The sequence below is a fragment of the Pelobates fuscus genome, chromosome 3, assembly GCF_036172605.1.
Source record: "Pelobates fuscus isolate aPelFus1 chromosome 3, aPelFus1.pri, whole genome shotgun sequence".
Taxonomy (NCBI): Eukaryota; Metazoa; Chordata; class Amphibia; order Anura; family Pelobatidae; genus Pelobates; species Pelobates fuscus.
Window position 1 is genome coordinate 189,424,031 of NC_086319.1, and position 16,360 is coordinate 189,440,390.

Here is a 16,360-nt window from a genome sequence, read left to right on the forward strand (position 1 = left end):
GGATCAGACATGCTTACTATACATCAAAGCACAATTTCCCTTGCCAGTTTGAGAAATCAGTTAAGCTGAAATGCAGTAAAGCTGTTTTTCCCTTCATAAAGCATTCTGGAAGATGCGTGATTATGTGTGATTTTAATTTTTTTAATTTTTTTTTTTTTTAATATTCCAATATTCTTTTCTACAAAGAACCTAGTAAATTAACAAGTGCTTTAAAATTTCACAGGATGATGACATGACCCCTTAGCCTCTCGGGACCAGTACTTAAAGGAACAAATGTCTATTCCCAGACCACTTCATTGTTCTGGGTGCCTATAAGGTCCTTGACTAAAGGGTCGGGTAAAGTCGCTACGTGTTGGCATTGGAGCCACGTCATTGAGATTGGCTGGGGTAGACCCTAACTTGTATTTCTGTTTTAAAATATTGTTCAGTAACATAAATTTCAATGCTTTTGTGTATTCATTGAAAGCGCTCTGTTCTATTTACTGCATCTAGATCCTAGCTGGGGATTTTATAAGTAACCATGCTCTCCCACAATGCTGAACAACTGTGGGTTGCCGCATTCACCAATGTGGGGACATGCACATTTTTGTGTACCTGCCATATTTAAAGTGTACATTTTCCTAGTGCATACTTCAATGTCGCCAGCATTATGTATAATCTAAAACCTTAAATCATAGGTGCCCTTTTAATTATACCTGCTTATTTGTGGAATGTTTGTCTATGTAATTAGTATATGTAAACTCAGATGTATACTTTATTTTTTATATTAATGTTCTGAAAATGACCAAGATTTTAGGCTAACAAGTAAAATAAAACATATAGACTATACTAATGTTCACAGTTTTCAGATCTCTCCAAACTTGGTATGCTCTGCAGAATTTTCTTCTTGTTTTGTTATATTCCTCTCCTCTGTTGTGTGCTCTGTGCAGTTGTCTTGGCATCCAACCAAAGAGGGGAGTCTAGCATTTGGTACTGATGATGGGAAGGTTGGAATTTATGAAGTCTACTCAAACAAGTAAGAATATAACCCCTCTCTGTTCCTTATTGGGCCTTCATTAGAGCTATGCATTTCTTGTTTGAGCAGCTTGTTACTTCAGTTTTCTGTAAAAATATTAGCAAGACCTTCCTTTGTACTCATAATGACATATATTGGCAGTTAGAAACCTTGAAACATAACACGTGATTTTTTTATGTTTATATGTATTGCATTTCATTAGTATTTCTGCACATTAGTCAAACCAGATAATAAGCACAGTTTGCTTGAGAAAGGACATGGATCAAGACTAAAAAGTTCCTCTTAGCCAAGTGGTGCATTTTCCATGTAGCTTTGATCAATACAGCACCACGCTGCTCACTCTCGTATGGACATTGGGCACAATTCGTGAAAATGTACTAATTGATGCTACTGGAACTGCACTGATTGGTGCTACATAACGCTCACAGCAGGGTTGCATTTACACCCCAATACAGGGATGAGGTTTCCAGCAGCAAATGGGGAAATACTTATTATCAAAACAGAGAAGGGAAGAGCAACAAGGTAGGAATTGAATGGACTACCTCCAAGTATGGGGAATACATGGGGAGAAAGTGAGCTGGACTTGAGACAAGTAGAACAGAAAAGGGTAAATATACACCCCTTTCTTCACACTGCATTCATATACATATATACCTTCCACGGAGTAACACTCACCCAGCATTCACACATTCACTGGCTTTTCATATAAATGCACCATCGTATTAACACACACACAAATACACTCCTTACATATTCAACCGTTAATGCACACACACGTTATACAACTTTGTCCATTTACACACTACTACATTATAATTTTTACTCGTAACATAATTGTATCTTATTTATGTGTCTGTGTAAATTTACGTTTTTTGTTTCTTTAGACCGCCCCAGATTTCAAGCACATATCACAAAAAAACTGTTTATTCCCTATCCTGGGGCTCCCCACTGCCTCCAGTCTCACTTGGTGAGTTTCATGTTTATGATTTGTCAAAATGCTGCTTAACTTGCACAAGCAGTTTACATGAGTCCCCAAAGATTGCACGGTTTAGTGTTTGTTTCTTCCCTTTTCTTTATTATCTTCGATTAAGGAAGCGAATAAAACCCACCACAAGCATTCTATACACTTGGTTGCACCCAGTCTTACTGATGTTGTAATAATTATATGCTCTATAATTGAGGGGATTTATTCATTGCACAAGTACTTTTCATGCATTTTTCCCCAAATGAATGAGAGGTTATGAGTGAGTCTTTACCACATGCGTACTTTTGCTTCCTCATCTAGTTTTAATCAGTTATGAAAGCATATTAATATATTTTTATAAGCTAATGTCAAATGAAGCAAGCCTTTCTTAAAATTAAGTCAATTTTCATTTGACAAAGTTGATCTCTTGATAAAAGTTCCAGATTAATTTCATGTTTTGGAATTAACTAACATTTTTTTTTTATTTATGTAGCTTGCACACAAAAGGAAAGTTATTGGGGGACTTGCTGAAGTTTTTTTCAGTGCCTGTTTAGTTCGGTTTCCTTACTAAATTGAGTTATTTTTATTTTTGTCTATTCATTTTTTAATAAGTCTGTTTTCCTCATCCAGGGAGTTTTCTTCCATAAGCATCAGCATTCTCAAATGATCACTTCTGTGCACTTATTTCACTGTAACCGTAAATGTCTTCCATGGTGTGATTTCTTACAGCAGCAGAAGGAGAGAAACCCGCTTTTACTTTATACAGCTGCGGTGGGGAGGGGATTATCTACCAGCACAACCCTTGGAAACTGAATGCCGAGGCCCACGATATTAACAAACTTATCCGCGACACAAATGATATCCAAGTAAGTCTTTCTAAAAACAATGCGTCAGTATAAGCAATAAACCGCTACACCTTCTGTACATTTGTTTGTAAAGTGAAGTTTAAGTTTGTAGCTTTTTGTTAGTTTATCTTGATGACTGTCCTTGAAGATATGTCCTTACAAATCATTGAATACTCTTTAGTCGAATTCTTTAGTAAATAAAAATATACCTTTTAGAATGAGGCCTACTGTTTAAAGATTGTCGGTCATGTCATCTTCAAAATGTACTTGCATTAATTTATAAATTATTTATCTATCCTGTCCAAACAGAGATGTAAACATCAGAAAGGCTAAAGAAAACACAAACCGTGCCAAGTGTCATCAGTGGTTCATTTCTCAATATAACTGTCATATAACTGAGTACTGTAACCTACACCCCAAAAAAAACAAATTTCTTTCTAGTATTTTATAAACTACATTATTTATATACATATTTTCCTCTTGAATTGGTTACATTTTAATAAAGTGTAATAGTAAATGACTCCATCTAAGACCATATCCATCTCTTACAATATTCACTGCAGTTTGCAGTCCAAAACTTGCTTTGCTTTCCATTCGGCATGTTCCTAATGAAATGGAATGTTCTCGCTGAGTGTTCCACTCTTAAACGTTTTGCCCATGGCTATCTATTATAGTGACCCATTGCGTTTAAGGTCAAAGTTCTACCTTTAGAGTCAGCTGCAAACCTTCAAATAACTAATTGTTGTCTTCCCTATGACCAATTGTTATTGCATTTAGTTTATGAGGATTTAATCTGCGCAATCTTCAGTGTAAACTTTTTGCACATTATTTAGGAAATATATTTGTATGTTCTTTGTGGTGACATTTTCCACCTCTTCTCCCACCCAACACACACATCTTTCTCTCTTCTTCTTTTAAATACATTTTCTTCCATGTCAATCTTACCTAGCACAAGTTACCAATCCACACAGAATTGAACTGGAGATCAGATGGGCAGCATTTAGCCATCGGCAATGAGGATGGGTAAGTGGACCTCGAGTTCTAGGTAGACATTATATGATTTATCCTCATTTTTACCTTTATCTGAATTTCTATATGTAACATCCTTTCTTTGTCATTGTACTATTACTTTCTGCTCTTGTTGCTTACTGTATTTTATTTCTTTTGCACATTGGTGGCTGCATCTCCTTGTGACAACGATACAGGAACATTGAAATTTTCCGTACCCCAAACTTAAAGCTCATCTGTACTATCCAGCAGCATCACAAGCTGGTGAACGCGCTGAGGTGGCACCATGATCACGGCGAAGACGCCAATCTCCACTTTCTTCTGGCCTCTGGATCTAATAATGCTGTTGTCTACATACATAACTTGAAGGGAGTTCTGGGTATGAACCTATGAATAACATGTTTTGTTGGCAGTATGGTATAAGCAGCATGACCAATATGTTCTCTTCCTAATGTTGTAGAACAGGCACCATTAATGGAGCATAGATGTTCCACAACTGTTCCCATTGTCTATTTTCAGTTGCCGAACCAGCAATGAAACAGATAACGAATGTATCATTATATAAAACAGGCACTTCAGCTTGCATTAAGTACCATTTCTTATTCAAAGTATAAGATGTGATTGTTTTAAATATTAATACAATGACTATTTCTGTGCTAGACTACATTATAAAGTGCTTTGAAAGTACAGAAATATTGTCCCCTCAGTTACAGATTTGGTCTAGCCCAAGTGTAGCAGACACCGTTCCATGATTTACCGATATTCTCTCAATGATTAAGCCATGTGACATAATGTAAAGGCTAACTTATCTGCAATTCTGTAGATGTTTCAGTTTCACCCTTCTTGATTTACTAACATTTGCCCTGTCTCTTAAGTCTTTAATGCCTTCTTCTATTTTTTATACAGAGTTAGCCCTCTTTCGGTCGCACTGGAAACCCTATCTCACTCTAATTACTCTCCACTGCCATAACCAAAACTGTTGATTGGACTTTTCTAAATTTTTCATCTTTTAAATGCAGAGAGCTCCTGTGATTCTCCTGTGACCATCACCGAACCATTCCGTACCCTGTCTGGGCACACTGCAAGAATCACAAGCCTCTCTTGGAGCCCTCATCATGATGCCAGGCTGGCATCCGCCAGTTATGATGGCACATCCCAGGTAAACTAATTTATTAATCCATTTTAATAGAGTTGCTTAACTTGCAAGAACATACTTTGAGTCTGAATGTGCATCTTTTTTTAGATGTGATACTTGTATTGCCTACATTGATGTTTGTGGGATAGAGGTTGCATTCAGGAATAACATTGTACAGTTTTGGTTGTGTATTCATTGTATACTGGTAGTCTTTATCATAAGAAGAATGTGGATTATGTGTCAGTCACACATAATGAAACTTTTTTCCATGTCAGGTTTGGGATGTTCTGCAGGAGGAACCACTCAGTAATTATCGGGGACATAAAGGAAGACTCCTCTGTGTTCAGTGGTCTCCTTTGGAGCCAGACCAGGTGTGGAGTGGAGCAGATGACTTCTCTGTCCATAACTGGTCCATATCAAAGCAAGAGCACAGCCGGCCTCCCAAAGGTAAGTGCAAAACCTTTTCATTGTTCCCTAGTACAGTGGTTCTTAACTTTTGTTTTGGGACCCAACAATTTGTCACTGTATTAATTTAATGGGTCTTCACTTTTTTTGGTGCAGACAGGTTATTCACCAAGGGCTAGACAGCCATCCACAGTACATTGTGTACTTTAGTGGCATTGTATTCTCTTTTGACACTGGGAATAGTCAAATTAAAATGTTTTGCAAACATATTTTAATCGTAATCCTGTACCACTTCCTTAGTGCAATGCAAGACAATTTGGTAATTGAGCTCCTAAAATGTGTGAGTGGAAGTCATTGTGCTTTAACCTGTAATTATTACTCATTCAGAGTCATATTTTTAAAAGTATAAATAAAAATGATGTGCTAACAAATAATAAATAAAAATACTTATATTTAAAAGGTATTTTAATGTAATTTTCTGGACAAATTAAAAATAAACATTAAAACATCTAGTGCAGAGCATCCATCTGTACAATTAACATGTAGGAAGCTTTTGGTATTCACCTCACTGGGTTGTGGGGATATTTATGGGATAATAATAGTAAACAGTTGAGAATTGCCCACTATTTCAATTCTCAGATCCCAAAGATCATTATCGTGTAAGTGAAATGTATTCCATATAAATAAAATCACAATTTGTTATAAAAATAGATACAATTTTTATTGTGACAATTTAAATAATGATAATATGCAACATGCGTGATAATAATCAATGAATATTCAGTATAACATGAGTATGCAATACAAATGGTAATGTAAAAACATCTCCCAATGGCTAACACAGTATAGAATCTACAACATTAGCTGTCAAGAGAAGATTTATGACGGTAGTTCACAGAAAGAAAGTGAAACTTACACACAGACACAGAGCTTGCAGCTTAAGGCCATAAAACTTTAGCTGACAGTTAGAATAACACTTTCAATGCTGGTTAGACCTCCTAGGTAATTAAGACCTATTCTCATGTAATTTTAAATAAAATAACATTTAAACCAGCTCATTAGTCATTTCCTGGAACCATCCAATAAGAGTAATCTACCATGTTCTATAAGCAGAATTTTAACTTGCCTAAACAGATACTTTATCTTATTTTAGAGCAAATCAATACACCTGGATAAATATCATGATATGCTAACATGTGAAAAATCGCATAAATACATAATTATTCTTTTTCCCATCTGCAGAATGGGATGATTATAACTATATACTTCTTAGTAACTAAGATTTCTAAATATCGAAATCTTATCGTGATTTATCCAGTCATATATCATGCTATTAGAAAATTTTAATTAATTTAGATTAATTAAATGAAACCAGTATAATTACCAGTTAGGTAGATTTTCTCATCATATGAGTAGGTAGTCTCAGGAACTGAATGGATGTGTGATTGGTGTGTAAGAAATTCTGAGTGTCCTGGAGTGGATATCTGTCATGGATTTCTCTGCATTGCCCCCGACTGCTCACCTCTTTGCTTCCTTTGCATACCTCTCTCTTCCCTTTGTCTTAACTTTTTAAAGGGAAAACTGGAGGTGTGGTTACCTTCCAGATAGCAATTTAAGTATTTGGTCTATAGAGGGCAGTCTCGTCCCACTAAACATTCCTATCCAGGAAAGAGTTAACTTTTCCTGGTGGCTATTTTGACGTCATTTACCTTATCTTTATGGTTATCTATAACTTTATAGAAGTTTTCTGTCAGTTCAAAGAGTTTCTTTGGTCTTTCTTCAGACTATGTGTCTGGCAATTCTGCTATAATTTCTAATATGACAGTTTGTAAACTAAGTATGACCTCTAAATTTACAATGGGATCTTATACAATATCGAAAGTAAAATTAAATTATTTCATCTTCTCTGTCATAAATGTCTGGGTTTAGAATTAATTATATTCCATTAGCATTTAGCCAGTCTGTCCATCCCCCGTTCTCATTTCTTATCAATTTGGTTTGTATATACTAAGCATTCCTTAGCTTCTGGCAAAGTGGTTAGTTTTACAGAAGGGATAGAAATCTTGTGTCTTTTGTTAGCTTGAAGATAACAAAATGGAGTCTGCTCTGTTCAGAATGATTTAGGCAATATACACTTTAATTTCTATCATAGCACAAAATGTCTGCCGATATAAATACCCTGACAGGGTCTGAGTGGATTGTGTGCCCCTCACACTTTAACGTTAAGTGAGTAAGAACTAGTTGTCAATGTCAATTATTTTTACTTTGCACACTTGTATGAGTTGAATATAAGGATAACAAATGAAATTAAGGCAAGAGCAAAATGTAATTTATTTTATTTGTTTTTTTATTTAATTTAATTTCACGTTATTGTGTTTTATTATTGTTTATAATTTATGTTGCTTTTTCTGTGCATGTAAGAAATGAAAATAAAAAATTTAACATTGAAAAAAAAAAAGAGATAAAGACGTTAAAATAAAGAAGCAGGTAGAGCCTGAAGAGCCTAAATGCTAGAAAGTCACTTTTATCATTCTTGTACCCATGGCGCTTCCTTGCTGCACACTGTCTTGTGTCTATCTCCTCACATGACATGTTTCTCTCTGCCCCTCAGGACATTTTCAGATGCAGTGAGCATAGTCTGGTACAGCAGAAGAAGTATGTGCTGTTACAAAATGTAACACTATAACTGGTGATCGAATCCAAATTTTAAAAATTCTACATCGAGGCTGTTGATCAAATTAAAGGGGTGGACCGAGTGATACAAACCCACTCACGTAAACCTAGTGGAGCACTAAATATAAATAACGTATCCTTAAACAATAAGGGAGCAGTACCGATCTTTACAGAGTATACTAGAGGAAAGAAATGTATGCACAATAGTGTAATAAGCCCCCAAAAAGCTAAAGTGCACTCACATAGAGCAGAGCCTGACGAGGATAGACTCAGAGCATATCAGTGTTGGTAAATTAGGGCCTCTTTTGTGTTCAAATCCAGGGAAACTAAAAAAAGACAAAGCAGAAGGGAGCACTGCTCATCATTCAACACCTTCTAAAATGGCATAAATAATGTGAAATATAAATTGCTGCTCATCTTTTAAAGAGCAGGGTATACTTGGTTCTTAGTGTAATAGCATATGTACTAGTACAAGGGGCCCACCCTTTTGATAAACCAAATGTTGGATCCCAGATCTCCAACAATGGGGAGACAAAGGGGAAAAGGAGCACAGCTCCTATTGTATAACCTTCTGATAGTAATACAATAAAAAGAAATGCAGGTTACTGCTCACCTTGCAAAGAACCTATTGTACTTGGCTCTTAGTGTTTCTATATAGGGGACACCTTCTTTGTTGAGAGTAAGGTACCAGGAATCCACATGACTTGAAACTTCCTAATAGTGCTTTATTAGAATCACAAAAAGTGCAGTTAAAAAAACTTAAAATAAATTAAATAAACAAAATACTAACAAAGATATATATGCTATCCACAGCTCCTTCCAGTGCAATCGAGACGCGTTTCGCCAATTAAGCTTTTCCCATTGATAATTTGCTTCCTCCTATGATTGGCCGAATTGTACAATATTTGGCCAGTCACATTGCTTTTAGAGGTAGAGTGTACTCTTTCATCACCTCTGCTGAATCCACTTAGAGAAGGAAGTGAAGCAACGAGCATCTAGTGTTGCATCACTTCCGCGAAGGTGAACATAATCTCCCATGAACTTCCTGTCTTGCTGGGGACCTAGATATGGGGGTAACCCAGTACTGCACACATACCACAACTAAAGTCAAATATACGCTAAAGGGGTATACAAGACACAAGTGAGTTCCCATAAGTATAAAGAAATCCACAAATAACTTTATTGCAAAGGGGGGGGGAGAACAAATTCTAAACACCTCCACAGTATAGGGGTTAATTGACTAAACATTTCTTGAAAGGAGCAATTCATCAGAGCCTTTAATAGATTTCCCTGAGGGCTAAAAGAACTACAAATGTCTCTTAATAAAAAAATATTCTTAATGTAAACATTAGAGAGACAGTTTTTCTGGTGATAGCCAGACATAAATTACATTTAGTAGCACAAGTTTCTAGATACAATATATGAACTACTATCAATGTCACTCTCTGTAGTAAAAATATAGTAAAGGGGAGCTGGGAATCACATAAACCGTGAAAGAAAGGTTACCAAACCTGATCTCCTATTGCTGACTAGGAAAATGCATTCACCAATGTCACAATATATTGGCTTTCCCAGTATACTACAAGCCCCCCCCCCCAATCTGCAAACAAAAAAAATGCAAATAAGTGTTAAGCAACACAGTGCCCGATGCGTGTTTTGGCGCTATAGCTGCACCTTCACCCAGGACACAGAACCAAGCTTTGAAAGTGCCAAAATATATATAGTATCTTTAACTTTGAGCAATGAAGCTGATCCACCAATCAAAGAGCAGAGGGAGGGGAAGAGACAAAGGAAAATACCCTATGTAACACGAGCACCAATCTGCTATCGGGCAAGGGAAGTGAATTTGGGAATGAGTCCGATTTCAAAACCTTCTTCCAGAACCACACCTCCAATCAAACATAATGGGAGTGACCCACAATAGTGTAGAGCACATCCACTCCTTATACCACTAACAGTAAATATCGAGGGAGTGGTAGCATTCTGCTAGCACTAACCCCATCATTAAATTACCAGTTAGAGAGTATGGCAGGTGGTAGGTACCCATAGTACCCACAGCCAATCTGAAAATACTACTACTTTAAACACTGGCACATATTAAAATGTGCCTTTTTATCCACTTATTGTTAACAGCTTTATATTAAAGGTTTATTGGAAGAACAGCATGGAAAAAACGGCTTTTTGCAGCTATTTTCTAATTATTATATGATTGCAGGCAAAAAAGCAGCTGAATTAGAAAAGAAACGTTTTGTTCTGACCAAACCTAAACCCAAGAAAAAGAAGAAACCAGACAGCCCTAAACAAGAGGTGACTGCAGATGTAATGGGAGGTGAAACAGATAATCTTTCTTGTGCACAGAATGGGACATCGGATCAAGAGGAGGATCATATGACTTCTGAGCAGATGACTTTGGAGAAAGTTCCCCAGGAAGGTACTGTACCTGTAGTGCAAAGATGGTGACCTAGTTTCTGCAATTATTTAGGGCCAGTAACATATTTAGGTTCTTGGCTGCCCCAAGCCAGTTTAATCTATACACTCTCTCCCCAAATATACATAGACGGACAATTATTCACAGTCCCATAGATAGCACACGCAAACTTACACACACCATTACTAGCATACACAGTCACCTAACTGCTTAGAGTTGACTCTGGATTTGAACATGAGGCCCCCACTGACATCCATGTCCCAGATAGAGTGCTGGTCCCTTGTCTATTATAATAATAAAGATGCCTAAGGACTCTTTCATTTTAAAACTTTAATATTTTAACTGCTCTGTTTGAGTATACAGCTGTGTGCTTCATATGGTTTATTAGGCTAAACGCCCAAACATACTGCCTGCCCGGTGCCCGGAACGGCATGTCCTAGGAGTCGTACGATACAAATTTCACATCCCTACCCCTCCTGTATGAAAACTGTATTCTTAATTGTTTTTGTTTTTTTTTTGTTTTGTTTTTCTTAAACTTGCAGCTGCTTCAGAAACTCAGGCTCAACCATCATCATCTGCTTTAGAGGACCATAGCTTAAGCCCATCCCCTAAGACCATAACTCTAAGAAAAGATCATCTTAAAGACAGGACAGGTAAAGGTATATCTCATCCTGTATGGATTTTTTTTCTGTCTTATCAGGAAATCTCAAAATTAAAACATTGAAAAAGATGTATTTTTGCGATTTCCGTGTAACACCTTAAATGCAGTGATCATATGCTAAAATTGATCTAAAAATGTCTTTGTTTTTATGTCTGACCTATGTTGATCTCTTACAAAATGGGAGCAGTATTAGCAATAATTGTAATGAAATGGCACTGATCCTGAAGAATGGGAGGTAACTCCTAGTATTTGAAGTAGAAGGAGAATTGGTTAAGAGGGCTAGGGATGTAGATTGAAAAGAGTAAGACTCAAGTATAAGACTGCCTATTGTAGTGGTTATGGTGCAAACAGACTGTCCCTGCAGTCTCTCAATTGTAAACACCGCCGTTTGTAAGTAAAAACTTTGTTTAGATTGAGATGTTAGAACACCTCTAGTGGATGTCAATTAGACAGGAGCCATTAGAGCTGCTTTCTGTCGTGGTCTTGGGACCTTTGCAAGACCGACGTTCTACGTCTTCATGCTCAGCATGATGGCACAAAATTCTTCCCATAGAAATGCATTGAGTTAATGCGTTTCTATGAGGTAATGCTGATTGGCGCAGTGGGCCATTTCCCTTATATAAGCAAGCTTTTGACCACCTACTGGTGATCTTAGCCGAAAGAGGAGCGGCAGCTTGCTCAATGGCTGGTTAGAAGATAAGTAATCTTACTTATTTTAGTGTTACTAAACTTGCAGGAGGCCACACTATCGTTAGAAATTCAGGTTTGTATTTCTAAAATTAGAGTACTCCTTGAATTTTAAGTAATTAAAATAAGAAATCTTTATCAAATATTCTAAAAGCAATGCAAATGCAGACTGTCATTGTGCCGAGGTTGCCAGTGACAATGCCTGTGTATATATATATATATGTGGTCATAAGGATGACTAAGGCTTGTAGAGAACGATAATGACCACTAGATGGTGTCAATATCTTTCAAAATCACCAGTCATCCCCACTTGGCATGTGAGATTAAATGTAAAGGTATACTTCTGCTACCACAACAACACTATAATCCAATTATTAGCAGCAGAATGATTCATTTAGACTCACCCTACAGATGATAGTGATGCACTCCTAAACGTTGCATGAATTAGAACAATCAGTCATAGCCATTGGGGACGAATGTTTAAGACTAAGTGTTCTAATTAATGATTAGTCCTTAATATACCTTCAGCTAAAAGTCTAACTAGTGTATATGTGAAAACCGCTTGTAAAAGCTGCAGGTCTCTTTTCTGAAGCTTTTGCAATCTCTCCTCTGCTAACTCTGCCCACACTTTCGGTGGCTGTCCAATCCCAGACTTCCCAGCTCAATGAGAAGTCTTTGTAAGGCATATGCTATTGGCAATTGCTGCCTCTTAGATTTAGATCCACTGAGCTTAACAAACCAGGCAGTAACAGAACCTGTTGTCTAATGGACAGCCAGGGTGTTGCACCGCCACCAAGGTTATCTTATAAAAGTGGAAATTTCTATTGAAATCTTACCTTTTTTTTCAAAAAAAACAAAACAAGAGGACACATTCTCCACACATAAAGCACTTCAAGAAGTTAAGGTGCTTTAGAGGCCTAGAGTGTCCCTTTAAGTTTCACTTTTTTTTTTTAAATCTATGTTCATGATCCTTTCAACCAATTTTCCTTTGACTTTTGTGGCTCACATGTTACTGTTGCAGGTCAGAAGTTCTTAACTTGTTCTGTAAAAGTTATAATACTACATGATTACTCTGCTTGGGTTAAATGATTTAATCCATGCTTCCTTTGTTGCTTGTTCTCTCATAGAGTTCCCCAGCAGGAAAAAAAAGCCTCGCTCTCTGCTTCCACTCAGCACCAGCAAGGATCACCGCTCCAAGGAAGATCAGCATCAGGATTGTGTGAAACTGGCAACAGCTTTATGCGTTAAAGGTAGCAGGAATGCATGCGTAGTTTTTTTTACAATATTCTGTGTATATCTAAGGAGTGATTCATTAAATGCAAATTGCTATTTTCCTCAGTGCCTGATAGTACGTGTGCAATTGTTTGAATCAGATTTTGTGAATATGAAAGTGAGCTAAAACGTTTTATGTTATTTCCTTGTATAAGCCACAACCACTTTTTCCATATAAATCCTTGTGTTGGGGTGCCTAGCACACAGGGTTATTTTCCCTCGAAGCTGTATACATTGCAGCAGATTCATCTTTTGCATTTCTTATTATAGGTTAGTAATTGGATTTGTGATAATGTTGTCACTCACATAAATAATAATATTCATACAGTCCAGTGCTAATTATTGCAATGAGGTTACAAACAAACTAACTTACTATTGCATTGAAGAAAAGCTGATGTAAGCCTTGCTAGTTAGAGCTGTACATTTTCACATCGTGGCTTGGTTAATATAAGTCAGGAAATGATCAGGTGTGTCAGTGACTGCAAAGAAAGTCAATGTCAATTCTATCTCTATTTATTTTCTGTTTCCTCCAGAATTACAAGAAGGAAATCCTGCCCTTTCGGAGGACGCTGTGCATCTGGGACTCTACAGCGATCGCGCTACTTTGTATCGCCTGATGGAAGAAGAAGGTTTGTTAAAGGGATAATCCAAGCACCAAAATCATTTCATCTCAATGAAGTTATTTTGGTGTACAGATGCCGCTACTTTTCTGTTTCCTGAGAAATGGCAGGGTTTACATTTTGCAGTCCCCACGTCTCTTGTGGCTGTCACTCAGACAGACCTCTGTATTTATGTAGACGTATGTGATCTGAATACAGTCGGCCATATAGATAGTACAGCCTGGTTCTGTTAAAAAAAAAAAAAAATTGTTTTATTTCTAATCATTAATATTCCTTTAACCCCTTAAGGACCAAACTTCTGGAATAAAAGGAAATCATGACATGTCACACATGTCATGTGTCCTTAAGGGGTTAAAGGGACACTATAGTTACCAGAACAACTACAGCTTATTGAATTTGTTCTGGTGAGTAGAATCATTACCTTCAGAACTTTTTCTCTTTTGAGAGAAAATGCAGTGTTTACATTACAGCCTAGTGATAATTTCACTGGCCACTCCTCAGCTGTTAGAGATCCTTCCTGGGTCATGGCTGCCTAAAATGCATCCAAACATTCAGTTTCTCCTCCTTCTGCATGCAGACACTGAACTTTCCTCATAGAGATTAATTGATTCAATTCATCTCTATGAGGAGATGCTGATTGGCCAGGGCTGTGTTTGAATCATGCTTGCTCTGCCTCTGATCTGCCTCTTTGTCAGTCTCGGCCAATCCTATGGGGAAGCATTGTGATTGGATCAGGCTACCACTTCTGATGATGTCAGCAGACTGCTTGTTTTTTTTTTTTGGTTTTTTTTTTAGGCAAACTGCATGCAGAGTTACAGCTTATGGCTTGAATACAGTAAGATGTTGCTATATTTATGGGGGCATGAGGGGCTCATGGGGGCTAGATGGTGGTTTTAACACTATAGGGTCAGGAATACATGTTTATGTTCCTGACCCTATAGTGATCCTTTAAATACTTTCACTAATCCTACTTGTTGTCTGTTCTCTTTACTTATCACTTATACAGGAAAAGCACACCTGGAGAGTGGGCACCCAGAGCTGCAGCATCAAATCATGCTATGGAAAGGGGACTTGAAGGGAACCTTGCAGCTGGCTGCTGAAAGAGGAGAACTGACAGACCAACTAGTGGCTTTGGCTCCGATGGGTAAGTCAATTAGCAGACGATGGCAACAACTATACTTGTGTTAATAAATAGGAACCTAAACCTTTGAGACGGTAAGACTGCTGAGCGTTCTTCTGTTTTGCCCATAACATGGTATGATATATGTATGTATCATACCGAAACTTCCGTAGAGCATCTGCATTTTTCTTTGCTTGAAAGGTTGTAACATAGGATACCGGTGAGTGGGACTGTAAGGAAACATATTCCAATTGGTTTATGCCCTAATGGCAATGTTTTGAGCAGTCTGCAAAGCACAGGCTAAATGAGGTTTAAACATACCGTATATACTCGAGTATAAGCCGACCCGAATATAAGCCGAGGCCCCTAATTTTACCCAAAAAAACTGGGAAAACTTATTGACTCGAGTATAAGACTAGGGTGGGAAATGCAGCAGCTACTGGTAAATTTCTAAATAAAATTAGATCCTAAAAAATATATATTAATTGAATATTTATTTACAGTGTGTGTATAATGAATGCAGTGTGTGTGTGTGTGTATGAGTGCAGCGTGTGTGTATGAGTGCAGCGTGTGTGTGTGTGTGTGTGTGTGTGTTGCAGAGCCTTGGTGGGGGGTGGGCAATTTTTTTTATTATTATTTTAATTTTTTTTTAATTATTATTTATTATTTTTATTTATTTAATTTAATTATTATTATTTTTTGTATTATTTATTATTTAATTATTATTTTTTTTCTTATTACTAATTTTTTTTTCCTCCCCCCTCCCTGCTTGCTAGCTGGCCAGGGAGGGGGGCTCTCACTCCCTGGTGGTCCAGCATTGGTAGTTCAGTGGGGGGGGGAGAGGGGGGCTGGCAGAGCTGTAACTTACCTTTCCTGCAGCTCCTGTCAGCTTCCTCCTCCTCTGCGCCGTCCGTTCAGCTCCCTCTGTCAGCTCCCACTGTAAGTCTCGCGAGAGCCACGGCTCTCGCGAGACTTACACTGGGAGCTGACCGAGGTGCTGAACGGACGGCGCGGAGGAGGAGGAAGCTGACAGGAGCTGCAGGAAAGGTAAGTTACAGCTCTGCCAGCCCCCCTCTCCTCCAGTCTGTATTATGGCAATGTAAATTGCCATAATACAGACTATTGACTCGAGTATAAGCCGAGTTGGGGTTTTTCAGCACAAAAAATGTGCTAAAAAACTCGGCTTATACTCGAGTATATACGGTATTTAAAGAAACAAAATAAAAAATGTTTGCAGCACTCCAAAAAAACTGTTTGAATATAATTCACAAGCTAATTTTCTGATGTACAAGTTCAATGAAATGATTCACCAAGCTATTGAGTGTTGGACATAAAAAAAGAAGACAACGTGCACATAGTGTAACATTGCAAAGATCAAAAACATCATTAAAAACCAAACTGCAGTCACACATTTAAAAGCATCCTTACAAATGAATTCACTTCAACTGTAAATTCAAACTATAAGAATTTCACCTGCCTGTGGAACATCACACAAGAAGGAAAACCATATGCTTCTTGCGCTATGTG

The 16,360-nt window shown here is 37.5% G+C and overlaps 1 protein-coding gene across 1 annotated transcript in view; it reads left to right on the forward strand.

Annotated features, from left to right (window-relative positions):
- The window catches only part of GEMIN5 (gem nuclear organelle associated protein 5), a 52,242-nt gene that overhangs the window by 19,914 nt on the left and 15,968 nt on the right, over positions 1-16,360 (forward strand). Inside the window, exons 10-21 of the mRNA XM_063447837.1 lie at positions 930-1,015; positions 1,900-1,982; positions 2,709-2,845; positions 3,774-3,847; positions 4,030-4,211; positions 4,852-4,991; positions 5,243-5,414; positions 10,261-10,476; positions 11,016-11,126; positions 12,949-13,071; positions 13,627-13,722; positions 14,720-14,857. Of these exons, the coding sequence (XP_063303907.1) occupies positions 930-1,015; positions 1,900-1,982; positions 2,709-2,845; positions 3,774-3,847; positions 4,030-4,211; positions 4,852-4,991; positions 5,243-5,414; positions 10,261-10,476; positions 11,016-11,126; positions 12,949-13,071; positions 13,627-13,722; positions 14,720-14,857 (1,558 nt within the window). The remainder of the gene's footprint in view (positions 1-929; positions 1,016-1,899; positions 1,983-2,708; positions 2,846-3,773; positions 3,848-4,029; positions 4,212-4,851; positions 4,992-5,242; positions 5,415-10,260; positions 10,477-11,015; positions 11,127-12,948; positions 13,072-13,626; positions 13,723-14,719; positions 14,858-16,360) is intronic.